This window comes from Mastigoproctus giganteus, chromosome 13, assembly GCF_048544385.1.
Source record: "Mastigoproctus giganteus isolate SK-2022 chromosome 13, ASM4854438v1, whole genome shotgun sequence".
Lineage (NCBI taxonomy): Eukaryota > Metazoa > Arthropoda > Arachnida > Uropygi > Thelyphonidae > Mastigoproctus > Mastigoproctus giganteus.
Window position 1 is genome coordinate 44,567,938 of NC_143587.1, and position 27,824 is coordinate 44,595,761.

Sequence of the window (27,824 nt, forward strand, 5' to 3'; positions counted from 1 at the left end):
TAAATCTCTAGATCTCTTACTCCTAAGGGCATTAGTGGCAATGTGTAGAACAATATCGCCTTTTGTGTCCTTAAAAGATGACGTCTGTTCTACAACATCATCAACTTTTGACCCTTGCAGATATAACCTCTTCCTGTTTCATCTGTTCTTTTTTGAGGAATATATTCTGTCTCCATGAAAATAGAGTCACCAACAATAACTAATTCCTGTGGGATTCGCACATACTGTCTTGGAGATTGCCTATGTGTTGCCTGTTGCATATTCGTGAGCCCCGGTGTTGAGTTGGGCAGCTGAGAGCCTGATGGTCTCCTCATATTAATTTCTTCGAAGTCAACTACACTACACCTCAAACTCTCGTAGACGCCCATCAGAACGCTGTGTTGGCGCCTAATTTCTTGGAACTCTTGGCATAAGCACCTAGTACACACACAAAGACATCCCCCTTGGCTAGATGGATGAGTACTCACAGTGGTATCGTCGCCGTCGTCTCCACACCCGGTAGAAAAGCCCGGGTTCGAATCCCGTCGATGACGCAAGCAACTTTAATGGGCTTTATTCACCCCGTGGCTGAGTCATTCGGTCTCAGGCGTAGATAGCAAGGTTTTTTTCGTCCAGAAAAACAGGCAAATCGACCAGAGAACACACGCAATTTACAGACATAATACATATACGGGCATATGTAAGAGATTGTGGGTGGCCCAAATACAATACAGTATAATATTTTTTTATTAGTCTGTCCAAGGATTCGCTACAGCATGTAACCTGTGCACTGGTGTAGTATCCTGAAAAAAACAGCATACCGCTTAAACCTGATATACCTTCATCAATATCAATAATACGAGGGGCGTTCAGTAAATTAGCTACCTAAAATACTTCCCATAGTGATATTTAAATTATTTATGATTTATCACATTCCCACATATCTCTACTTGAATCATACTAATTTTGATCACAGTGTGTTTTTAAGTTTCGTTGCTGTAACACAAGAAGGAAGATACCTGTAAAAAGTTATGGATTTGCTGAAATTGATACATTGTTTAGTCGTGAAATTTCTCACCAAATTAGGAAATGGTCCAATTGCCATGCATGAAAGGATGGCTGCTGTGTATGGCAACAGTGTACGTTCAGAGTACCTGGGGTAAAATTCTGATAAAAGCAATTCAAATGGGGTTAGAGAGTCCATCGACGATGATCCACGAACAGGAAGGCCTATGACAGTGACCACTCCAGAAATGAGTGACCACTCCAGAAATGTGCCAAGGGTATGGAATCCCTTGTTCTGAATGACAGACGTTTAAAAGTGTCCCAAATCTTTAGGGAACATGACATATCTGAGGAAACGGTCATAACCATCTTCCTTGAACATTTGGGGATGACTAAGGCCAGTGCAAGGTGGGTCCCCAGATTTCTAACCCCTGTGTGAAGGGATCCTTTTAACCCCAGAATTTTTATAGGTGATGAAACAAGAGTCATCAAGAAAACGTACGTCTACGTGCGTTTTCTTGATGACTCTTGTACGTTTTTCTTGATGTTTCATGATGAAACATCAAGAAAAACATACGTAGACGTCGCTTTGCCGATGATAATGAACTGAAGTCAGCTGTTTCTGTGTTCTTTGATGGACAAGACAAAATTTTTTATTTGTATGCTATTTCTTCATTGCCAAAAACGATCAACTGTTTTGAAGTTCAGGGGAGTAACATTGAAAAATAAAAAAATAAAAAAACGATTTTTGCCTCTATCTCATTTCCTTCAGAGGTAGTTAGATAATTTATTGAATACCCCCTCGTAAATATAGAAAGAGCAATCGACCTAGCACTCGATCCAGCAGAGAATCCTGAGCGACTCTACTAAAAATATTATTCTGTAAAACAGCTTCTAATAATAACATTATTCCATGAAGAAAACCGTTCATTTTGTCTCCTCCAATCTATCATCCCTTTATCCACAGCAGTAACTTTTCTTTAAGGCTATACAGCAGGCTTTTATATGCAATCATATCAAAAGCTTCTCTTAAATCCAAGTATATATGATATTAAAATTATTTTGCATCCAGTTCCTTTGTTACTGCAGCCTAAAACTATTTATTAGGATCACCCATAACGTTAATTAAACTATCGGGGGGGGGGGGAGGAAACCATGCCGTCTACTCCTGAGACCGACTAACCACGGATTGAAAAAAATCCCAATAAAGTTCCTCGTGTCATCGACGGGATTCGAAACCGAACCTTTTCCGCCCGGTGTGGGAAGGACGGTGATGATGATGCAGCCTAGTATACAATCAGTTTGGTCACATAAGATCACTCATTTCCTTTGATACCATCATAGAATTCAATCAGATTGGCCAAAAAAGATGGCCCGTTAACAAATCCATGCTGTGAGTGCATCATTCACGAGCAGTCTATTCCTACACAAATAGCTATTGCCAATGCGAAAACAACTCAGTGTATATCAAAATCAGGGAGAAAAAAATTATACATAAAAACCAGGCAAGACCCTCCCTTCTCTCTTGATGAACAGAAGAAATATATTTTCTATTAGAGTTATTTGAAAGAACAAACTCATCCCGCAGCGTTTATTACATCTGTAGATTCCATGAGTTCTCTAGCCGGTTTGCCCGTTTTGTCGGCGCAAAGCCAGGGGATTTCTGGAGAAAAACATTGCTAACCTCGCTTGAGACTCAGCCTCAGAGTGTAGAAAAGCCCATAAAAGTTTCTCCCACCATTGACGGATTCAAATGCAGAAATTTTCCACACTGCGTGGAGAGGACTCGTCACTACACATGATGGTCCGAGATGAACAGAATGGCCAGCCGTTATGTGTGGCTTTAATTTCTCTTACGCAAGCGAACATTAAAAATTTCGTTCTGAGGAGTCACTGAAGAGCGAAACAGCTTTTATGTGTACTTCTGACAAATCCTTTAAAACTCCATTGATATAGTGGTAGTAATAGAACACGTCGATTACTGTAAATATTCGCGGCAAAAATTATTTTCTGTTTAGACATAAGCATTTTGACGTTCTTCTTGAAGCAAGAGTTTCTGCCTTAGTTGTAAGGCGATAAGTTCGGCTTTCTGTTTATGGAAGGCTAGATCTCTAATGATTCGCCTCACCTTGAGTAAATGGCTCCTGCTTCATATCTCCTTGAAGACTTAAAATATACTTAGAGTGGGCCGAAGTTCTTAGATTTTTGACAGTACCACTTGCAACGGATTCCATTTCATCTTCTAAATTATTTAGGCCATGCTAGGAAGAGTAAGTATGTAACCATGCATAGTATCTGCAGCAGTATGTTCAAGAAACAACCAAAGAGAGTAATACTCTCTCTGGTTGCATTGCAGGATCATCTAGACAAGACTGCAGCAATAATTCAGACACGGCATGGGTTTGTTAAGGGAAAGTCTTGTCTGACAAATTTGATAGGATATTATGATGTGGTTACAAAGGAACTGGATGCAAAAAATAATTTTGATATCATATATTTGGATTTCAGGAAAGCATTTGACACTGTTGCGCATGGAAGACTATTGTACAAATTGGAGCAGAATGGTATTAAGGGTAAGTTGCTACAATGGATAAGAGGATGGTTAAGTGGGCGAAGACAGAGGATGGTTAAGTGGGCGAAGACAGAGGGTGGTAATCAATGAGTGCTGCTCTTTGTGGACTAATGTTATTAGTGGAGTCCCACAGGGTTCGGTGTTGGGTCCACTGTTGTTTTGTATATTTATCAATGATATTGATGAAGGTATATCAGGCTTAATGTCGAAGTTTGCGAATGATACAAAGGTTGGCAGGGTTGTTAATGACAGTAATGGCAGTGTGCTACTGCAACAGGATCTAGATAATTTGGGCAGATGGGCTAAGAAGTGACAACTGAAGTTTAACCTTGACAAATGCAAAGTACTGCATATGGGTAGAAGTAACCCCAGAGAAACGTACCAGCTGTGTGGTACTACACTTAAGGAGGTAGAAAATGAAAAAGACCTGGGAGTAATTGTGCAGTCAGATATGAAGTTTTCTGAGCAATGAGACAGGCTGCCAGGGCAGGTAGGTCATGGGGTTTTGTCAATGATATATAGGAAAGGAATTTTGCTAGCAGGGAGAAGGAGGCGATTGTCCCTCTGTATAAGGCAATGGTCAGGCCACGCCTTGAGTACTGCGTACAGGTCTGGAGGACTCATTTTAGGAAGGCTGTAGATTTACTTGAGCGTGTACAAAGAAGGGCAACAAGATTGGTGAGGGGGATGAAGGGATCCTCTTACCAAGAGAGGCATAAGTTCTGCAAATTGCAGTGGCTGGAGACTAGGCACCTGCGCGGTGATCTGATTGAGGTGTATAAGGCCTTGAATAGGTTGAGCACGCTGAATTCTGATGGGTTCCTTCCACTTTTCAGATTACGAACCTAAGGGGGCATAAATTCAAATTAAGAAAGGACATATGTAGAATAGATGTGCGGAAATTTGCCTTTAGCCAGCGGGTGGTTAATTGCTGGAACAGCTTCCATCTGTCGTTGTGGAAGTTGATAGGTTGAATAAATTTAAGGAGTAACTGGACAGGCATTTGGAGGGAATGGTGTGTTTTTTTTTTTTTTTTTTTTTTCTGGCTGATGCTGCATAAGCTCATACACTTGCTTTATTGCATCACATGCCACTACTACTACTACTCTGGTTATCATTAGTGATTATTCGTGTATTTAGAATTGAAAGTTAAAGGAACCCTAGGTGGCAGTCATCACATTGTATTGATGTGAGATTTACTTAAAGATATAATTACCATCAGGGGTAAAGGGAAGGATATTTGCTTCCGTAAAGATGACTACAGCGTTCTCAGACAGTTTTAAAATTCTGTACAGTGGGACCGACTGACAATTTTACCAACAACAAATTTTGAATAGGAAGCATTCAAGGAAATAATCGTGGAAGCTTTTCATGGACTTTTCACTAGGCTTTTCATGCCGATTAAGAAATACTGTTCAAGGTTTAGGCCTAAATGGATGTCAGATGAATTAATGAGGCTCGTGGCAAAGAAGAATAATACATAGGATGCATATAAATTATAAGGCTACACAGAAGCCTATTGTAGATATATGCTAGTCTGTAATCAAGTCACAAAGAAGGTTAGGCAAACGAACGAAGATTACGAGAAATCTTTGGCAAAGGATGCAAAAAACCCAGCAAGGACTTCTTTAGTAATTTAAACTCTATCAAGAAGGAGATGAATCAGCTTGATCCACTTGATATTGATGGTTCGACTGTTGGTGATCCTGCTAAGATAGCTCACAAACGGAATGAGTATTTTGCATATACATTCATACACTAGGAATTCTGTAGGGAAAGGGAGACCAGAATTTTATAAAACTATAACAGGATACGTAATGATTTTGATAACTGAGAACAAAGTGTAGGAGAAATTGTTGAAGTTTAACAATAGAAAGGCACCTGGATTGTTGGGATATATCCAGTTAGCATTAGTAGAGGCATACGATGCAAGAAAGCAAGCTTATGCAGCATCAGCTGAAAAAAAAAAAAAAACCTCCCGTTTCACCCCTCCATTCGTTATGCAGGGTTATTCAAAATGAAGTCCGGGGTTGCAGAATTTTTTTTTGGGAAAGCGCTTGTGTCATAATCATTTGTAGCCATCTCGAAAGAACGCATAATATCTCAAGTTTCGTTCCCACGCTTGCGATGTTCAGTATGCTGCACGGCTAACCACCAGATGGCGTTGGACACATACCGCCGTGCAGTCGTTCGTTTGGCTGTGACGCTAGTTCTGCTCTGTTGCGACATCGCTTCAGAATGTAATGAGAAAGCTTTTACTGTGTTGGAGTTTCATGTAAGTAAATCTGCTACCGTTGTTCAACGCCACATTGCTGAAAGAGTGATTTTTTCTGATGAATCGACCTTCCATATGTCGGGGAAAATGAATAAACAGAATGTGCGATTTTGGGCGATTTCACTAAAGGCCTTCATATTGAACATTTATGAGGTAGGTAAAAAAACTTCATTACTATATTTGCGTTCCGGAAATATTTCTTTCTTCCTATGTCTGCTCATGTGTGTACAGGAATTGTTTGAAACTCCGGACTTCATTTTGAATAATCTTCTATTAAAGGAGGCGGCAAAGGAAGTAAGCAAACCTTTAGCCATAATTATGAGAGCACCCTTGGACCTAGAGCAATTCCCCACGGACTGGAAATGTGCAAATGCAACATTTTCAGTTCACAAAGGAGGGGGGGGGAGTCAAAAGGTGACACGAGTAATTACAGACCTGTTCGTTTAACTTCTGTTCCGGGAAAATAGTGAAGTCACTGGTTAAAGAAGAATTGCAGGATCATCTCAGACATGACTGCATTGATAATTGAAACTCAGCATGGGTTTCTTAAGGAAAGTCTTGTCTGACAAATTTAATTGGATGCTACGATGTGCTCACAAACGAACTGGATGCAAAAAATAATTTTGATATCATAATACTTGGATTTCAGGAAAGCTTTTGATATTGTTGCACATGTTTGACTACTGTACAAATGGAGCAGTATGATATTAAGGGCAAATTGCTACAATGGATAAAGGAGTTGTTGAGTGAAAGTCGACAGAGAGTGGTAATCAATGGACGCTTCTCTACGCAGACTAATGATATTTGTGAAATCCCTCAGGATTCGGTGTTGGGCCCGTTGTTGTTTTGTATATTTATCAATCTTATTGATGAAGATACATTGCGCTGTCACTTTATTAGATACACCCACCTAGTAGGGTGTTGCGCTTCCTGTAGCCTTCAAAACAGCCTGAATTCGTCTAGGTATGGATTGAACAAGATGCTGAAAACGTTTTACAGGAATGAAGTACCATGCAGACATGAGTGTGTCACTCAGTTCCCTGAGATTCGACGGAGGTTAAGCCTGTAGTAAACAGCCATTTTCAGCTCATCCCAAAGATTTTCAATAGCATTGAGATCCGTGAATGAGTGATCCACTGCAGCAAAAAAAATTCATTACCATGTTCCTGGAACCATTCCATAGTGATTCGGGCTTTGGATACCGGCGCATTATCCTGCTGGAATTAACCATCTGACTGAGGATAAACTGTCAACATGAACGGACGCACTTTGGCAACAACATGTTTAGGTACCATGTGGCATTCAGACGTGAATCTATGGGTATCAATGTACCCAACGTTTCCCAAGAAAACATTTCCCACACCAAAGCACTATCACCTCCACCTTGCATAGTAGTCGTCAGACCTGACGGGTCGATGGATTCATGTTGTTTTCGCCAAATATTGAGCCTTCCTTCAACATGATGCACCAGGAACTTCGACTCGTCATACCAAGGAACTGTTTTCCAATCCCCGATAGTCCAGTGCTGGTGTTGTGCCCACAGGAGGTGTGCTGTCTTGTTCTTCATTGATAACAAAGGTATGCAATGTGGCCGTAGGCTATTGTAGCCCATTCGTGACAAAGTGCGACTAGTGGTCCGTTGCGATATTTTTTTCTGCACACAAAGGTTGTATTCTGACGTGATGCGCGATATCCTGACCCCTCTCTTTGCTTGCACAATTCTAGCCATCCTCCTCTGACCTCTCTCATCAACAAGCAATTTTCTTCCATAGGAATGCCATTGAGATGATGTTTTCTGTTCGTTGCGCTAAACCCTTGAAACTGTGGTGCGTGAAAAGTTTAGGAGAACTGCCGTTGTGGAAATGCTTTGCCCAGCACGTCTTGCACCTACTACCATGCCACGTTCGAAGTCCGTTAGATCACTCCTTTTCCCCATTCTTGCTACGGTTTGTACGCTTAACTGATATTGGAAAGGTTGTGCTGCATTTATATCCAAAACTGTTGTCATGTGACTTGCAATGTTGTAGAACAAACCATTTGTGTGCACAGCAGGGTGTAGCACAGTGTATATCAGGTTTAATGTCCAAGTTTGCAGATAATACAGTGGTTGGCAGGGTTGTTAATGATAGTAATTGCAGGGTGCTACTGAAGCAGGATCTAGAAAAGTTGGGCTGAGAGATGGCAACTGATATTTAACATTAAAAATACGGCGCATCGGTAGAAGTAACCCCAGAGAAAAGTACCAATTATGTGGTATTACAGTTAGGGCGGTAGAAAATGAAAAAGACCTGGGAATAATTGTGCAGTCAGATATGAAGTTTTCTGAGCAATGCATCCAGGTTGCAAGAGTAGGTCATGGGGTTTTGTCAATGATATACAGGAATATTGCTAGCAGAAAAAAGGAAGTGATTATCCCTTTGAATAAGGCAATGGTCAGGCCATGCCTTCAGTACTTTGTACAGGTCTGGAGGCCTCATTTTAGGAAGGATATAGAGTTGCTTGAGCGAGTACAGAAAAGGGCTACAAGATTGGTGAGTGGAACGAAGGGGTTCTCTTAATAATAAAGGCTTAAGTTTTGCAAATTGCAACGTCTGGAGACTTGGCACCAAGAGGTGATCTGATTTATGTATATAAAGCTTTGAATGGGTTGAGCAGGCTCAATTCTGATGAAATTCTTCCTCTTGCTGAGATTACGAACCTGAGGGGGCATGAAGTAAATTTAAGGAGAGACAGTTAATATTAGCATTAGCATTAGTAAAGGAGCATGATGCAAGAAAGCTTTTTTAGCAGCAACATCCAAAAAAAAAAAAAAAAAAAACCCTTCTCATTTCACTCATCCACTCGCTCCAAATGTTTGTCTTGTTCTGCTTCTGCCTTGAATCTATTTAAGCTATCAATTTCTACAACGACAGATGGAAGTTTTGTGTCAGTTGTTGAATAGATTGTGCGGAAATTTGCCTTTAGCCAGCAGGTTGTTGATTGCTTTAAGGAACTTTCATCGGTCATTGTGGAAGTTGATTCCTTAACCTTAAATAAAGAAAGGCAGAACTAGACAAACGTTTAGAGAGAATGGATATGTGAAATGTTTTTTTTTTATTTTTATTGATGGCTTATTGATTAGCTTGCCTCCTTGCATCACATGCTTCTACTACTACTACTATCTCAAGCATGGCGACTTCAAAGGGTTAGTTTCACCCTGTAATTTTATTCTGTGATACAGATTTCTGAAAAACGAGTCGAAATATTAATGTTTTAATATTTGTATATTAAAACATTAATATGTTAATGTTTATTTGTTTTGATATTATGTTAATATAAATGTTTTACTATTTGTTTATATGTGTTAATAAATAGATGTCTAATTGTAGTAATGTAGGTGGTAGATGACTTTCATCAACCGGTGAAATACAACCACTTTGCTTATTAGAGGCTTGAAGTGGTGAAACCCATGTTTAATCTCTAGAGCAAAGTTTCCGGCATCCCCCCTCCCCCCCATACTTCTCCTCCAACCCATGTACGGTACTTAGTACTATAGGTTTTGATACCTTTCGTGTTTGGGGTTTTCATAAAATAAAAAAAAAAAAAAAAGTAGTAGTAGTAGTGGCATGTGATGCAAGAAAGCAAGTGTATGAGCTTATGCAGCATCAGCCAAAAAAAAAAAAAAATTAAAAAAAATCACACCATTCCCTCCAAATGCCTGTCCAGTTTCTCCATAAATTTATTCAACCTATCAACTTCCACAACGGCAGATGGAACTTTGTTCCAGCAATTAACCACCCGCAGGATAAAGGCAGATTTCCGCACATCTGTTCTACCTCTGTCCTTTCTTAATTTGAATTTATGCCCCCTTAGGTTCGTAATCCGAACAAGTGGAAGGATCCCATCAGAATTCAGCGTGCTCAACCCATTCAAGGCCTTATACCCCTCAATCAGATCACCACGCAGGTGCCTATTCTCCAGCCACTGCAATTTGCACAACTTAAGCCTCTCTTGGTAAGAGGATCACTTCATTCCCCTCACCAATCTTGTTGCCCTTCTCTGTACACGCTCAAGTAAATCTACATCCTTCCTAAAATGTCGCCTCCAGAATTGGGGATACATTTGCACAACTCCAGTCCGTGGGAACCTCCCCTGAATCCAAGGATGCTCTCATAATTATGGCCAAGGGTTTGCTTAGTTGCTTTGCCGCCTCCTTTAATATAACTGTATAGATCCCATCCACGCGAGGTGCTTTTCTTATGTTTAACTTCAACAATTTCTCCTCCACTTTGCTCTCAGTTATTACAAAATCATTATGTATCCTGCTACAATTTGATAACCTTCTGCCATTTTCAATCCTTAATAATTATTCATGTGTGAATGTAGATGCAAAATACTCATGGTTGGTTAGTTGTTTCTTGACATTTTCCCCTCGTGGGCTTTTTTCACAACGTGGTCTTAGTCAGTCGCAGGCAAGGGTAGTACAGTTTTTTTCTCCGGGAAACTCTGATTCTTCGTCCAGCAAAAACAGAAAATCGACCACAGAACACATGCAATTTACAGACAGTATGTACGGAGCAATATGGCCTTAGTCACTGATGCTCCCAAAACCGTATTACAAAAACAACAGTGCAGTAATTCTGTCCGAATTGCTCAATGCACCAGACAAGTCCGAGAAGTAAATAGAAAATTTGTTTTCACCTTTCCAAAAATTTTCTTATATAGTGCGATTACGCCACCTGGTGTATTATCACTGTTTACATCAACGAAGTGCACAGAGAGAGCGAGTGAAAGTGTGTGCGAACTGTTCGTTTTCAGTGATTTTTATGATAAATGTGTATATTTTATCTATATTTTATGTGTTTGCACTGTTCATTAAAGACGTCTGTATATATATTTAGATTGTATTAGCAACTCTTGCCATGGGTTGTGGATTAGTGCCTTGGGCTTCAGTTCTTTGCGAGTTGATGAGACCTGATCCGTGTCAGGTTCAAGCTTGTGACATCCGCAGATGTTTGCAAGGTGAGGTTTCACTTTTGATGTTTTACTTCCGAACTCATGCGCTGGCCAAATTAGGCTTATCGTCTTATTTCCCCCCCCACCCAGAACGAAGAATAATGGAAATAGAAAAAAAAAAAAAAAAATCCTGCAGTAATTTTAGGCCCCATCCAATACTTGGATTGCGTCATACAAAAACATCTTACATCACCCACAACATGGTATTGAATCCAGGAGTAGTCCTTTGTTGTAACCAGCATCTAGTGTGCAATATCCCATCACGAATAATAGCCATGGATCCTGGTATAACATTCACAAAAATGCATTGCCCCTTAGCTAAAAATGGGCAGTGCATTTTTGCGTGTTTTCCTTTGCAGTAAAAACATTTACAGTGAAGTGAAATCTTCTCTGGTTTTGTCAATACAAAGTATAAACGGAAATTAATATTTGTTTTATATAGATAATTTTTTTTATTGGAAATTATTATTTTTTAAAAAAATTATGTGGATAAATCGTTTTATAGTCGCCATCACCCATTGTAAGCATTTCTCGACGAGTCAGATACGGATTCGGCACAAGTGATATTTGAATAGTTTCCCTGAAGCGTGTTTTCAAGTCTTTACGTCATCCTAAAATTTGTGATGACATCATTATCTCCAATTCAAATGTTATCAGACCCAGTTTGAACACCTTATATTCTTTTGATTAAGTGGTTATGAATGGGCACAATTCTTCTTGGACTAAAGTTATTATTGGAGTCCACCAGGGTTTGGTGCTGGACCCATTGTTGTTTTCTATATTTATTAATGATATTGATGTAGCATTGTCAGGCTTACTGGCCAAGTTTGCAGCTGATGCAAAGGTTGGCAGGGTAATTAATGACAGTAATCAGGGTATGCTACTGCAACATGATCTAGAAAAATTAGGCAGATGGGATGAGAAGTGACAATTGAAGATTAACATTGACAAATGCAAGTCACTGAATATGGATAGTAATTCCAACTGTGTGGTGCTATACTAGGTGTAGTGAAAACAAATGACTTTCAGTGAGGATTTAATTGTGCAGTCAGACATTAAGTTCTTTGAGTGGTGCACACAAGCAGCTATAGGCTTTTCTCTGTGATATACATAAATTTTTCGGTCTAGATTCAGTTAAGGATACAGCATTCCTGACTGCTTACCGATCTCGGCGATATGGGCATGATTGATGGGTGCTGACTCTGCCCAGTGTCACGTGATCTCCTGAACATACGGAGACATCTGGCATGAGTGCTACGCGGTGCCTGTCACCTGTATCATGTTTCCGTATTATTATTATTAGCCATATGGTACAAGGAAGCCTGAGGTTTATGCTGCACCAGGCAAATTCCAAGTTACCCTGAGAGAGAGAGAGAGAGAGACAGAGAGAGAGAGAGAGAGTCAAAAGTAGAAGGGAATCACCAAGAAAGAGAAGAATGAAGATATCCAGCTCAGGACCCTGGGTGTGCCAAGCCCATGTTCCGTATGTTTCCGGCTGTACCCGATAGTGAATCTCTACCAATTTTTCTAGCAGGGATAAGGAAGTCATCCAGTTGTATAAGGCAATAGTTAGGCCACATCAGAGAGAAGAGGAACAAGATTTGTCAAGGACTTAATAGGGTATTCCTACTGTTAAAGACTTGGAAACCAGAAACAGGTATCTGGTTTCCAAGTTCTACAAATTTCAGCACTTGGAAAACAGATACCTGTGAGGAAACATAATTGAAGTGGCTAAGTCTTTGAATGGATTTGATAAACTAAATGTTGATGGCATCCTCCAAAAAATTTGAGCTAATTTGTGCATAAAAGAATTTTATTTGAAGTGTACTTGAAAACACCTTCAGAAATGTAAATTTATGTGTGTACTTTCCAGAGACCACATATGAAAAACATACATCAATGTGTTCACTCCTGAAAAGGGATTAAAATACACTGCCCTACTGTTAATATCTGTACACCTGCATATCTAGAAATAATCTTTATTCACAGGTAGACTAATAAAATGTGCTGAAAACCTTTATCCTCTGTGTCACCTGTAGTCTCTAGAACATTCTCCACTAGTTTTTTTTTGTAAATGTCCCCCAATATTTTCATCCATGCAGCCTTCAAAGCGACAACCATTTCATCTCTGTTTTTTTTGGGCAGTTCTCATACACACTTGATGATTTATTTTATCTCAGACATTCTCTATAAGATTGAGGTTAGGGCTCTGGGTTGACCAGTCCAACTATTCAGTACTCATGTACTCAAACCAGTCCAGCAGAACATGAGTAGTATGACATGGAGTTGTCCTGTTGATATAGCTTAGGGCCTTTCCCGACGTGCTGCCACAACATAGATAATGCATTATTGTCCAAAACAATCAGTTGCCTAAGAGCAAACCATGAAAAACGGCTCCAGATCATGCTATTTCCCCCAAACTTTGTTGTTGAGATAATACAGTCTGGCAGTAGCTTTCTCTGGACATCCATCAAATCCAGGGACGATTGTCAGAGAGATAGTAGTGGAAGAAAGGGACTTTGGAGTTATGATATGGTCAGACATTAAGTTCTCCGAGCATTGGAGACAGGTTACAAAGAAGGCCTATGGTGTCCTATCGATGATTTATCGAACATTTGCTAGTAGAGATATAGATGTCATAATCCCATTATATAAGGCTATGGTTAGACACATTTGGAATACTGCGTTATAGAGACTGCACCTAGAAATAGTCATCGAACTTCTTGAAAGGGTCCAGAGATGGTTAACTCGACTAGTGATATTGACAAAAGGGCCTCTATACGAAGAAAGCCTTTGAATCTGTGGGTGCACAGCTTGGAAACTAAGCACTTTAGAGGAGACTTGATTGGGGTGTTTGAGGCAAAAGTAAAACGAATAAGGACAATTTTCATGATTATAAATGATTCTAGAACTAGGGGCCATAAATTCAAGTTATGAGGGGAGATGTTTAGACTGGATTGCAGGAAGTTTTATTTTAGTCAGTGAGTTCTAAATTACTGGAATAAGTTACCTACATGGGTGGTTGAGGCTGACAGTTTGGGCAAATTCAAAAGTCAGCTGGATAGTTACCTATGGGAGGAGGGAAATGCATATGTTGTGGAATTCCTTTTCTTTTATTAATTATTTATTTTATTCCTGAACCCACTATTCCAGTGGGTTCAGGAATAGCGACAAATGCTGGCAGCAATTCCATATGTGCACTGCACACCAACAACAATCGCCTGATCTAGCCTAGTGAATGATAGAACATTCTTGTGTTCATGTATGCGCTCTCCTCTCCTGGTCATCTGATCATGCACAACATATTTAGTATAATTTTTTCCATTCCTAACATTTATGTTATGTTTGCATTTCTGTATGTATGTACCTTTCTTGTTAAGGAAGGGGGTTTGTCACCCTGAAAGCACGGATTTCCAATAGTTTATGGGCCAAGAAAAACAGTGGTCCTTACAGATGCTAGATGGTGTCTGACATTAGTTCGAGTGGTTAGTGGCTTGTAGATAGCTGCATGACTGTGGTAATTCATATCATGCATTAACCCACACTGTACTGATGCTGACATGTGCCACAGTCATCTCATTAAGACTCTTTGTTCTGCAACAGTATTGATCTGCATTCCAAGCAAATGATTTTTTGTGGTGCTATCCTGTCGTGTTCCACCAGCTTTGGAGATCTCCAGCACATTGTTTCATAAGTTTCAGCACCAGTCCATTTCCATCTGAAGATCACATCACCAACCATTGAACTAAGGATCTTCAGTTGCCATTGAAATATCATATACAGATCAATTATGTATGTGGCACCCTGCTATCATTCCACGCTGGACATCTTTCCCTTTTCTGATCACAGCATCTTGCATTCACAATCATAGTACTGTCTCTTGAAGGCCTATGAGCATATTTATAGTTGTATGAAACATTGCTGCTTGGGTAGAATGTGACCAACTATCAACAGAGGTTTGTTGTTTGATTTTTAGGAGCATTAGCAACTAAGGCCATATTGCTCTGTGGATATGCGGTGGTCATTCCCTGACCTTTCCACATCCTCCTTATTTGGTGGTGATGGGCTCGAATCCCAGTCTAATCAAGAAGCGTGTGCTACGCACTGTTGCTCCTTCCCACCTGGCTACAGAGGCGCCAGTTAGTAAGGATTTTGGACTAAAGATAAATATGGCTAAAACAAAAGTATCAACAAGTATGCCACAGAAAGGGATATAATTATTGAAGGAGTAGAAATTGAAAAGATGAATTCATATACTTATCTTGGACAAGTCATTAGCAGTAACAATGATAAATGGCTGGAAGTCAAGAGGAGAATGAATTTCAGATGGATAGCATTCAGGAAATATAGTCATATACTGAGGAGCAATATCCCAATTTGTCTGGAATGTAAAATATTGAACCAGTGTATACTTCCTACCATTACTTATGGAAGTGAAACTTTAGCACTCACCAAAAGAATGGTGAGTGCTAAAGGTCACGGGCTCGAACCCCAGTCTAATCAAGAAGCGTGTGCTAAGCACTGCTCCTGCCAACCTGGCTACGGAGGCACCTATCAACAGAGGGGTGTCCAGATATTAATGGTAGGGCAATATGTATTTTTAATACATCTCAAACCCTCATTAGCAGTAGCAAATTATGCAAGAAAGCAAGCTTGTATGGCATCAGTCAAAAAAAAAAAAAAAAAAAAAAGACACCTCCAATTTCACCTATTCATGTCCATTCGATAATTTGTCTAGTTCTTCCTTGAATTTATTTAAACTATCAACTTCCACAACAGATGGAAGTTTGTTACAGTCAACCACCCGTTGGCTAAAGGCAAACTTCTGCACATGTATTCTGCAACCATTCTTCCTTGATATGAATTTGTGTCCCCTCGTTTGTGGTCTGAGAAAGAGGAAGAATCCCATCAGTATTTAGCTTGCTCAATCGATTTAGAGCCTTAAACACCTCAATGAGATCACCTTGCAGGTGCCTAGTCTCCAGATGCTGAAATTTACAGAACTGAAGCCTTTCTTGGTAAGAGTACCCCCTTCATTCTGCTTACCAATCTCTGGTGCCTCCGTAGCCAGGTGGGCAGGAGCAGCAGTGCGTAGCACACGCTTCTTGATTAGACTGGGGTTCAAGCCTATGCCCACCAAATATGGAGGATGCGGAAAGGTCAGGGAATGGCCACTGCATATCCCTCGAGCAATATGGCCTTAGTTGCTAATGCTCCTAAAAACCAAATAACAAACAAACAAACACCAATCTCGTTGTCCTTCCCTGTACTCATTCCAGCAGCTCTGCATCCTTCTTAAATGATGCCTCCAGGTCTGTATGCAGTACTCAAGATATGGCCTGACCATTACCTTATACAATGCGATGAACACCTTCTTATCCCTGCTAGCAAAATTACTGTATATTGTAGACAAAACTCCATGAACTGCCCCGACAGCCTGTCTGCACTGCTCGGAGAACTTCATATCTGCCTGCACAATTACCCCCAGATCTTTCTCATTTACCACTACCCTGAGTGTGTACCACAATTGGTAGGTTACTCTATGGTTACTGCTACCCATATGCAGTATTTTGCATTTATCAATTTTTTTACTGCTGCCCAAACTGCATGTGGGCAGCAGTAATCCCAGATTAACATACCAGCTGTCTGATACCACCCTCAGGGCAGTAGAGAATGAAAAAAGGCCTGGGCGTGATTGTGCAGTCGATAAGCAGTTCTCTGAGCAGCGCTTTCTTCGAAGCCTGTCTGCACTGTTCTCTGAGCAGTGCAGACAGGCTTCCAGTACAGCTCATCAGGTTTTGTCAATGATATTCAAGGTATTTGTGTTTGTATGGCAGTCTCCAGGGTTTCCCCTATAACCTCTGATGCAACTGACAAAGCATAGCACCAAGGCCGGCAATTGTGTGTAAGTATGTTTAGTGTGTGTAAGTTCTGTTGAGTGCCAGCACTTGGCATTTCACAGCCAGGGGGCTGGTCCCCCTGACTTCCATCCCAAACTACGTGGAGGCAGCCAGGTTGTACCACCAGAAAAAGACACTTACTGGAGCTATCAGGCAAGCCTGGGAGCCGATGGTATTTGAAGAAAGGAAGTGGGATATACAGAGGGAATAGTGTAGGAAATGAAGGGGAAGGAAAGTGGACAGAAAGCAAGGAGATGAAAGTAGAAGACATCCCCTGAAAATGAAGAATCAAGAATAACAGATTATAGAATTTAGGTCACCAGTGGAATCTATTACTGCCTAACAAAACAAAACGAACATAAAACTAATCAAAATACAACTCAATCAGTTGATAAGTTAACCCCATAACTTAATTAGCATTTAGATTTATACAAACTCTCAACCACAAATGTCAATGATATACAGGAATTTTTGCCAGCAGGGATAAGAAGGTGATTATCCCATTGTATAAGGCAGCGATTTTCAACCAGTGTGACGTGAAGGGTCTGCAGATGTGCTGCTGGAGTTTGAGGGAAGGTCGAAAAGAAGTGAGAAGAAAATTGAGGAATAAAAAAAATTAAAGTAAATTTTAGAAGTATAGTATATTTTTCATAAAAGGCCGATAAGAATGAAAACAATAACAGTTTAATAAAAAAAAAAAAAAACGGAAGAAGTTGTTATAATAAAATTCCAAGAACTTCTGTCTCTATTGTTCCAAGTCCCAAAATAACTCTGCGATGTACTTTTACCACCTCACATTTCACCCCTAACAAGCCACCAGCGTCAGTCTTCAGTCAGCTGTTGTTTGGATCTGGTGTGTTATTCCATGTGAGTTTGCACTAATGCATTTTTGTATGTTATTTCTATTTTGGTTTAGTTATTTTTTTATTTCCGAATTTAGGTGACTTATTTTTTTTAGGGCTTATTAAATATGGACAAACTTCTAATTAAAATATGTAAGTTAGATGATGACAATGAATCAAGTGTAGCTGGCACTAGTTCTGGTAGTATAACACATACCACAGTTAGTGGTAGTGCTAAAACTGTTGTGTAAAGACTATTTGTCCTTCAGATTCTTTTCATCTGGAGAAGAGCAGCCACGTCCTAAGTGTGTTGTTTGTGGTGAGAAACTGGCAAACCAAGCTATGGTTCCAAGTAAGCTGAAAAGACACCTTCACACAAAGCATTCACATTTATGCGAGAAGCCAATTGAATATTTTAAAAGGCTTATAGCTGATCAAACATGCCAGGCTAAACAATGGACCAAAATCACAATTATTTCTGACAAAGCTCAAGAAGCAAGCTAGGCCATTGCCGAAATTGTGCAGAAAAGATGAAATCACATACAGTTGCGTGGGATCCATGAATGCACTGGATCTGTATTCACAGATTCATGTTTTCACGTTGGTGGTCGCAAAATTTATCATGCTAAAAATTTGGCTGCTGCTCGCTGCAGTCATCCTGAGTGATGGTGGGACACGCATCTTCAGTCTCACGGTGAGTGTCATCCAAGTAGGATGGTTTGTGACTGTGTTGTGTGTCTGCATTAGGCTACTTGTGCTTATGTATGGGTTCTAAATGAAATGCATCTAGTGATGGACAAAAGCCAAAGAGGGTCAAGAAAGAAAGTGATGACTTTGAACAAGAAAGTTTGGATTCTAGATAAATGTTGAGAAGGACTCACATACACAGCCATAGGCCGCATGTTATCAACGAAAGTACCATACAATACATAAGGAAACAAGAAACTGAGATCAGAGAGGCAGTGCAAACTGGTGGAATAATTACTTCTAAATACGCAGCTTATATGATAAAGTGATGTTAAAAATGGAGCATGCACTGTTCATTTGTATTGAAGACTAACATAAGAAAAACTTGCCCGTGAACATTGGTATGATTTCCGCTAAGGAACTTGTTTTTAACAACAAATTTAAGCAGCAAACCCCCTGTACAACCAGTAACACTGAGAAACCGCTTTCATTGCTAGCAAAGACTCCAGAAATTCAAGATGCATTATTCACTCCATAATGTAAAGATTACAAGTGTTTGCTTCAGCTGATCACAAGGCTGCTAAGGCCTACCCTGTGCAACTCAAGAAGCTCATCAAGGAGAAGGGATATAAACTTGAACAGGTTTTAAATGCTGATGAGACAGTATTATTCTGGAAGAAGATGCCTCAATGCACCTATACAGGGTGATTCAAAAAGAACTTTACAACTTCGTAAGTGTATAGAAATTTATTCAGGAGACTTATATAATTTATTGAACTTTCATATTAGCATTAGCATTAGTAGAGGCATTTGATGCAAGAAAGCAAGCTTATGCAGCATCAGCCAAAAAAAAAAAAAAAACCCACTTCCATTTCACTCCTCTGTTTGTTCAAAATACCTGTCCAGCTGAGCCTTAAACTTATACAAGGGATGGAAGTCTGTTCCACCAACCAACCACCCCGCTGGCTAAAGGCAAATTTCCGCACGTCTATCCTGCATCTGTCTTTCCTCAATTTGAATTTATGCCCTCTCAGGTGATTATTCTGAGCTAGAGGAAGAATCCCATCAGCATTGAGCATGCTCAAACCATTCAAGGCTTTGTACACCTCTATCAGATCACCTCGCTGGTGCCTAGTCTCCAGACACTGTAATTTGCAAAACTTAAGCCTTTCTTCGTAAGAGCACCCCTTTGTTCCATTCACTAATCTTGTTGCCCTTCTCTGTACTCGTTCCAGCAGCTCTACATCCTTCTTGAAATGAGGCCTCCAGACCTGTATACAGTACTCTAGGTGTGGCCTGACCATTGCCTTATACAAGGGAATAATCACCTCCTTATCCCTGCTGGAAAAATTCCTGTATATCATTGACAATACTCCATGAGCTACTCTTGCAGCCCGTCTGCACTGCTCAGAGAACTTCATATCTGCCTGCACAACCACCCCCAAGTCCCTTTCATTCTCTACCACTGTCAGTGTAGTACCACAGAGTTGATATGTTGCTCTGGGGTTGCTGTTTCCCATGTGTAGTACTTTACATTTGTCAATGTTAAACATTTGTCAATGTCAATATTGTAGCAAAAGACATCAAGTTTTACTGACGTAGTACCGAATTCCGCCACCGCGAGTGCCAGTGGCTTGCATTTCAAAAATGGCTACTTTCACAGGAGCGGAGCATGCTTGGTGTGTGTGTTTTGGTTTGAAGAAACAAAATCTGCGACAACGGTATTTTCTCACAAAATATGGAAAGGGCCTCCCAGTAGACCTATAATGTACTCATAGCACAAGAATTTTGTTGAGATAGGTTATTCTGTTCGCCATGACAAATCACCAGGACACCCACGTGTTTCTGATGCTGTCGTGGAAAAGGTGAGGGAGAGGTTTGTTCGGAGTCCTGTGAAATCAACGGGATGTGTGTCCCGTGAGACTGTCATTCCATAACCAACCATTTGGCGTGTGTTACGAAGACGTTTGCCGACCGGGCTAGCCGAGTGGGTAAAGTACCTGCCCGGCAACCCAAAGGTCGCGGGTTCGATTCCCGCCTCGGGCTTGGATCAAAGTACTGCAAAAACTTTGGGAGGTGCAATATGGCCACAGAAGCCAATGCGCCAACAACTACCAAAAAAAAAAAAAAAAAAAAACGAAGATGTTTACACTTGTAGCCATAATGGTTTACCATGGTGCAACAAATTACTCACTCAGATAAAGCTGCTCATCAGGAATTCTGTGCAAACATGTTACATCAGATAGAGGAAGACGAGACATTACTGGACAACATAATCTTTAGTGATGAGTCAACATTTCATGTTAGTAGTAGGGTTAACACCCACAACTGCAGGATTTGGGCCGGCAAAAACCGATGTGCACATCTGGAACATGTTTGTGACAGCCCAAAGGTGACAGCAAAGTAAAAGTTTACGGCCCCTTCTTTTTTCATGAGAAAAAAGAAGCGTTTTATCATTTATCTGGATATGCTGGAAAATTTTCTCATTCCACAGTTTGACGAAGATGACCATGAAGGACTTTCAGCAAGAAGGAGCACCTCCTCACTATTTGACGGAGGTAAAGGAATTCCTCAATAACCGTTTCCCAGGTCGGTGAATTGGTCTAGCAGGGCTGTTAGCATTGCCACCTCGTTCCCCAGATTTGACACCTCTAGACTTTTTTTCTATGGGGTTTCATTAAAGATTGAGTGTTTGTTCCATGCTTACCTTCCAATTAGCATAACTATTTGAGCATATATAGAAAACATCTGGGGCTATTTGGGTGAGAGTACAGATTTTCACGTTTTTGCGGGAAGTGTTGACACATAACCCCAGCGAATATGGAGACCCGACTGTATTACATTTGGACTATTAGTCGATGTATGCGTGACATGTCTCAAGACGTTGAGTCACAAGTGATAGACAACATTAAAGTGGCCGATTTTTTTTTTTTTTTTTTGTCATCCAATTGGATGAGTCAACTGACATCACTGGAAAAGCTCAAATCCTAGCATTCAGCAGGTTTGTTTGTAATGGAGACATCATTGAACAATTGGGACGAGTGAGAACAAGATTAGCTGTGTGGGCGAAGTTTTCATGGCTCCAGCAAATAGAGAAGATTTTTTTAAATTTTACCATTTTATTGACTAAATTGGCATATTAATTTATTTTCTAGAAGTAGCTTTATATTCCTAGTTACAATACCTAAGTTTATTTTGAACTTAGAGATTTTGTGGGTTATTACTTACTTAGTATTGATAAAACTTGTACTGTTCGAAACTTGCCACCATTGTGTAGTATTGATATGGAATAGTATTACGTATATCTCGAACTTGATAGCCTATGGCAAAAACTAGATAGCGTAATACATAGCACTGTAATAGGAATCTGTTAGCATAGTATAGTTTTGGCAATTAATCAATTCAATTAAATTTATAAATCCTTTTAATTTTTATTGTTAACTAAATTGTATTTAAATGGAAATCATGCCTCAGACTAGAGCAGCAAAGCAACTTGGGCAAAGTAGTGAAAGTGCTGTGGTTTGTGGGAAAACCGTAACGGGCAATTCTCCAATGCATCATAGTCTAAAAAAAAATGTGCAAATGCGATGTTTGCGGATTTCTCTTGAACAGGACATGATCTAGCCATGAATGAGGTCTTTGTGTGTGTGTGTGTGTGTGTGCTAGGTGCAGAGAATGTGAAGAAATTAGGCACCAACTCAGTGTTCTGATGGGTGTCTATGAGAGCTTGAAGACTCAGGTGGATGCCCTCGAAGAAATTAAAATGGGGGCCCATCAAGTTCCCAGGTGCCCAACTCAACGCCAAAGCACACCAACAATAACTAGCTCCCACAGGAGCTAGTTATAGTTGGTGACAGTTGTCAGGGAAAACGGGAAATATATTGTGCAAAAAGGATAGATGGAATAGGAAAGGCTACTACAGTGGTCTCAGAGATTTTTTATCAGCTGATGATGTTTTATTCCAGGGGCTCACATCTGGTGAGTATCCTGAGCAGGATATTATCATTGTTCTCTTTCTTGGTGATCTCTCTCTCTCAGATTCTTTTTTTTTGTCTGATACACCATAAGCCTGAGGCTTCCTTGTACCATGTGGCTAATAATAATAACAGCAAATTCTAAATGGGAATTGTTCAAGGAAGTAATTTTGGAAGCTACTAGGCTTTTTGTTCCAACTAAGAAATACTGATCTAGGTTTATGCCCAAATGGATGTCAGATGAACTAATGAAACTTGTGGCAGAGAAGAAAAATGCATGAGATGTACATAAATTGTCAGGTGGCACAGAAGCCTGTGGTAGATACAAGCTAGTCTGTAATCAAGTCACAAAGAAGATTAGGCAAGTGAAGAATATGAAAGCGAAAGATTATGAAAAATCTTTGGCAAAGGATGCAAGGAAAAACAGCAAAGACTTCTTTACTTATATAAACTCTAAAAGGAAAGGGATAAATCAGATTGGTCCACTTGATATCAATGGTTTGACTGTAGATGATCATTATCAGATAGCTGCTGAACTAAATGAGTATTCTGCATCTACATTCACACAGGAGGAGTTATTCAAGGAGGAGACAACGGCCAGATATTTATCAAACTATAACAGGGAGTTAAATGATTTTGCAATAACTGAGAGCAAAGTGGAGGAGAAATTGTTGAAGTTAAACATAAGAAAGGCATCTGGGGTAGGTGGGATCTATCCAGTTATATTAAAGGAGGCAGTAAAGGAAGTAAGCAAACCCTTAGCCATAATTATGAGAGGATCCTTGGACTCGGAGGAAGTCCCAGCGGAATGGAGGTGCAAATGTATCTCCAGTTTGCGGGGGGGGGGGGTGATTAAAGGGTCACACGAGTAATTACAGACCTGTTAGTTTGACTTCTGTTCGGGGGAAAATAATGGAGTCACTGGTTAAAGAAGCATTGCAGGATCATCTAGATAAGACAGCAGTAATAATTCAGACACAGCAAGTGTCTGAGCAATAATTCAGAAACTGCAAGTTTCTTGCAGTTTAATTTTATTACACTGCATGGCAATTCACATAGAACTGCCTTATTATTCACAAGGCAGAGATTTACATATTGAAACCACAGACTTTTAATATTTTACAGCAGACTAGTCTTTCACTGATGTTATTTGTTTAAAAGTACTGTAGTGAATCTTAGGACATCTGGATATACTGATTTTTGTCACAAGCTGAGATTGTGTACTCAATAGTAATCCAAACAGATGGCAGTATAATTTATAATCGATTTAATAATTAACAGTCATATCCTCCTTTCTGCATGGGCAGGCCTATGCAGAAAGTTACCCGATTGTGGGGGAGGGCACTACAACAGTAGATATTGTAGTTGACAGTTAAGTAGACAAAACTTTTTTATAGAGATGTTCTGAAGGGTAGGTTGTGTTTTGAGGGTCACTTAAACAGAAAATGTGCATTTAGTTTTAATGCTTTCAAAGATCATAATAAGAAGTTATACTTATAAAAAATTATGCTGTCCCAACCAGTGTACTCCTGAATGAAATATATATTCAGATATGTCTGTTATTATTATAATCATTTTTAGAAATAATAATAATGCTGTATTGTACTATTTGTATTTTGAAAAAAATGTATACATGTTAAATGCAGTAGAGATCCCTTTACAAATAAAGTTAGAAATATTCAATTACAAAAATAAGAGGGACCCTCAAAGGATCTGAATGCCTGGTAGTGGCCACTAATAGGATAAAAAGGGCCCTGACAACAGTAATAGAAATACTGTTTTTCTACTTCTGTTCATTTATTTCAAAAAAAAAAAAAGTTAAAGAAATGCACATATTTTAGTTATAATTTCACTCATTCTATAATCTCCCATCCACTCCACTTCTAATTTTATAACCCCTACAAATTTCATTTCCTTGTTGCTGTTTGTAAGGTCACAGATGCCCTCCACTTTCTCTTTGCTATGATCTGTGTTCCTCATACTTTTCCTGTATTGACATCTTGAAAGTTATTTGTTCTGTACATCTTTTCTCTTTGTATCCAGAAAAACAGAACGCATGATTGAGGGGGGGGGGGGAGTAACTTGCTAAGCTAAGCAGTTAGTTAAATTTTTTCTTCTACGTGTGAAGTTTTGTTTGCTATGGTTTCACTATATAATATACCCATTGGATGAAGAATATAATAATTTTCTTCCCATTCTTATTTTAGATAACAGATATCAGGAGGAGGCTTGTCTGGGAGTTTTGAGAGCTATGGAGAGATGCTGTGCAAAATGGAAGGATACTTCAGATTGTTGTTCGGGGTTCCAGAAAACCAGAGTAAAACTTCAAGCTCTAATGCCCAGTGATACTTAAGTACACAAACAGTTTTATTCCTATATGAGGATCTACCTTTCTGATTTGTAAATAGTTTTGCAGCACATTACTCTAGGTTGCACACACTTCAACCCTCTGAATAGGAAGTGGTGCCTTAGGAACATGTTTGCAGTGTATGAACATTTTTCATCTGTATGTTATAATCTTCATTTTTATATATATATAATAGAGCCATAAATATAATTTTCACTTGATTCAATTTAACACATTAAAAGTGTGGCTGTACTTGCAAGGCAAAAAATGTATCAGTTGAAATTAATTTCAGTCCTTGCAATTGCATTTGATTAAAAGTAAGTAGAAAATACTTAAAATGTTAATTTTATAAATACAAGAAGTAAAGCATATTGATACAAGCATACTGATGAATTATATTCATTTTAGTCAGTTTAACAGATAAAATGCCAATTAATAATATAAAAATGTGACTTTATTCTGGACAAGGATAACTATTAGTAATCTCTGGATAACTTGCAGACCTTTTGAGAGGGCTTTTCTGTTGCACAGAAGTGGCAGCACATTTGCCAGTTAACTATTTGCTATGTAATTACTACAGTAATCTCCATAGTAATTACTGTGGTAATTACTATGGAGACCAAATTATATGATGTTCGCTTCGTATTTTATTTGTTAACTTGGTCGTGTATGTATGTGAGCTTTTGTAGTATATAAAGTATTATACATATGCTTATAAAATATTCTCATATTTTTCACAAGTTATTTTATATACAACATCCAGGCCTCAGTCCCTGATAATGGTTGCACTATAGAAATATCTTTTTCCCCCCCCCCCCAACAAATCAGAAGAAAGTGATTCTTAAAGTCAGATGATTTTTCATCCAGATAGATTAAAAACTCTCTGATACGTAGATGCATCAAGCAGGTAGTAAACGTGTTAAAGAGTAAGATTAATGATTTTCAATTAATTGTGCTTAAAATTTACTTAAATTAAAATTTTTTTTTTTATTAATGTTTTGTTCGCTTAAGTAAATTACCATTCCCAGAGCTAAGAATCCCAGATCCCTGTCCTAGCTTATATATACAGTAAACCCCCGCTATTCGCAGGGGTTACATTCCTGAGAAATGTCGCGAATACCGAGTTATGGCTCCCATAGTAATAAAGGGGTTCCGTTCCAAAGTATGAAATATATAAGAAAAACTAGTCTAAAATTTTGTCTATGTATGTATTATGTGTACCTTCATAATATGACTGTACATAGACAGTACATAGTGAAATGCAAGCATATGGCATCGAAATGAAAATAAGAAACAATTTAATATTAAATGTAATATTTATTAGAAATTTCAAACAAATCTTTCAAACCAGCACCTTTGCTAGCAAAAAAACTTATCCCACCAGTGCTATCACCAGTTTCGCTAAAGCGTTGATAAAGGAGTTTTGCCTTTTCAAGAATGATGAGTGAACTTAACGGAATTTTATTTTGAGTTTGGTCTTCTATCCACAGATTTAAAGCTTTTTCCATTTTTTTTTTTCTAATTTAACATCACGAGTGATAGAGCAAATTTTTGAAGCAATTAGTGCATTTTCACGGACACTACGGCGGATTTTTTCTTCTGATTTTTTGATTAATCGTACCGTTGACTCATTGATTTTATGTTTTGCCACTGAAGAGACAGGGCGCCTCCGTAGCCAGGTGGGAAGGAGCAGCAGTGCGTAGCACACGCTTCTTGATTAGACCGGGGTTCGAGCCCGTCACCACCAAATACGGAGGATGCAGAAAGGTCAGGGATTGACCACCGCATATCCCGGAGCAATATGGCCTTAGTTGCTAATGCTCCTAAAAAACCAAATAAAAACAACTGAAGAGACACTTTTACTATTAGAAATTTTGTCTAATAACTCAATTTTATTTGCCATCACCTTCTTTGATATTTTCACATTTTCCTTGTTATCTGTAGCCATATTTTTGTACGGTTAAAAAAGAACTAGAACTTGTCCACAATAAAGGCACTTTCTTCCGTTAACACACTCGAAAAAGTCTGTTTTACACTGCAAAACGGTAGATTTATCACTTTTGTAAGCATATCAATTTATAAATTGATAAATTTATTCAATTTATAAGCATATAAATTAACATAACACATACTGAACAAGGATTAGCGAGAAACATCCACGCTCACGATTTTGTCACCCCTCTCCCCCCCCCCCCCACCCACTGAATGCTGTTTTGACCGGGAAAGATAATTTTAGCCACACCCATGTTTTTTTATGGCAGAAAATATTCACGGCGCTTTAAAATTCACATTTTTCTTGGTTTCATTTTATATTAAATCAGCGATTGCGAATAGCCGGGGTTTACTTCTGCAAGAATTTGTGTTTTTTAATAACTTCATTAAAACAAAATGTTTATTTCCTGTCCTAGAATTTAAATTGATTCTAAGAACTTTAGTTTTGCTTACTTAGCAATTAATTACATTGATATTATATTAATTTCTCAACTATCTCTTGTTATACTTTATCACACACTAGCCACATTGGCCATGCTATTTGGCTATACAGCAGACTCTTGATTTACCAGGAAAATACAGTAGACTCTCAATTTTCCGGGATGGATGGGAAAAAAAATATTTAAAAAAAAAAAAAAACGGAAATTATAAAATTCAAGTAATAACTAGAATAGGTATAAACAGATGTTTTGCAAGTTGTAAATAAGCGACAAGAAGCAGCATTATAAATCGTCATTGGGAGATTAATGTACCTATTATATTGCAACCCCCGTTGTCTTCACACCTGTCGCTCAAAAAAAAAAAAAAAAAAAAAAAAAAAAAAAGAGACCAAATGTTTAGTTTGTTTTAGTGCATCACGTCGATTGTTGTGTTCGATCACACTGTAAAAGGCCAAATTTTGTTTCTTTATGCATCTTGGGATGTCGTAATTTTTTATTTTTTATTTTTGTTTAGAAATTGCGAAAATGACTGACAAATGCAAGAGTTGTGCTTTAAATTAAACAAAAACTTGAAATTATTCAAAAGTTTGAAAATGGTGCACCTGTTAAATCTCTAATGAACCGCTATAATGTTGGTGACCAAACCACACGCGACATTGAAAAATAAAGGGAAGCATCATATTGGACACGCGAGTAATGCATGGTAAGTTTTTTTCACTTTTTATCTATCGCCATACTTTTTACGTAGGTCGCTGCACATTTTTTAAATACAGTGAGTCCCCAACTTACGTAGTTTCGGACTTATGTTACGTTACG

The 27,824-nt window shown here is 39.0% G+C and overlaps 1 protein-coding gene and 1 pseudogene across 1 annotated transcript; one reads left to right on the plus strand and one right to left on the minus strand.

The window, feature by feature from the left end:
- LOC150075998 (SH2/SH3 adapter protein dreadlocks pseudogene) overlaps positions 1 to 3,218 on the minus strand; it is a 53,150-nt pseudogene extending 49,932 nt beyond the window's left edge.
- A 7,473-nt stretch (positions 3,219 to 10,691) lies between these two features.
- Positions 10,692 to 25,736, plus strand: LOC150075999 (cx9C motif-containing protein 4). Its single transcript, XM_090387540.1, has 2 exons — positions 10,692 to 10,832; positions 24,437 to 25,736. Exons 1-2 carry the CDS (start codon positions 10,733 to 10,735, stop codon positions 24,580 to 24,582), a joined length of 246 nt encoding a protein of 81 aa, XP_090243666.1. The 5' UTR covers positions 10,692 to 10,732; the 3' UTR covers positions 24,583 to 25,736.
- Positions 25,737 to 27,824: the final 2,088 nt, after the last annotated feature.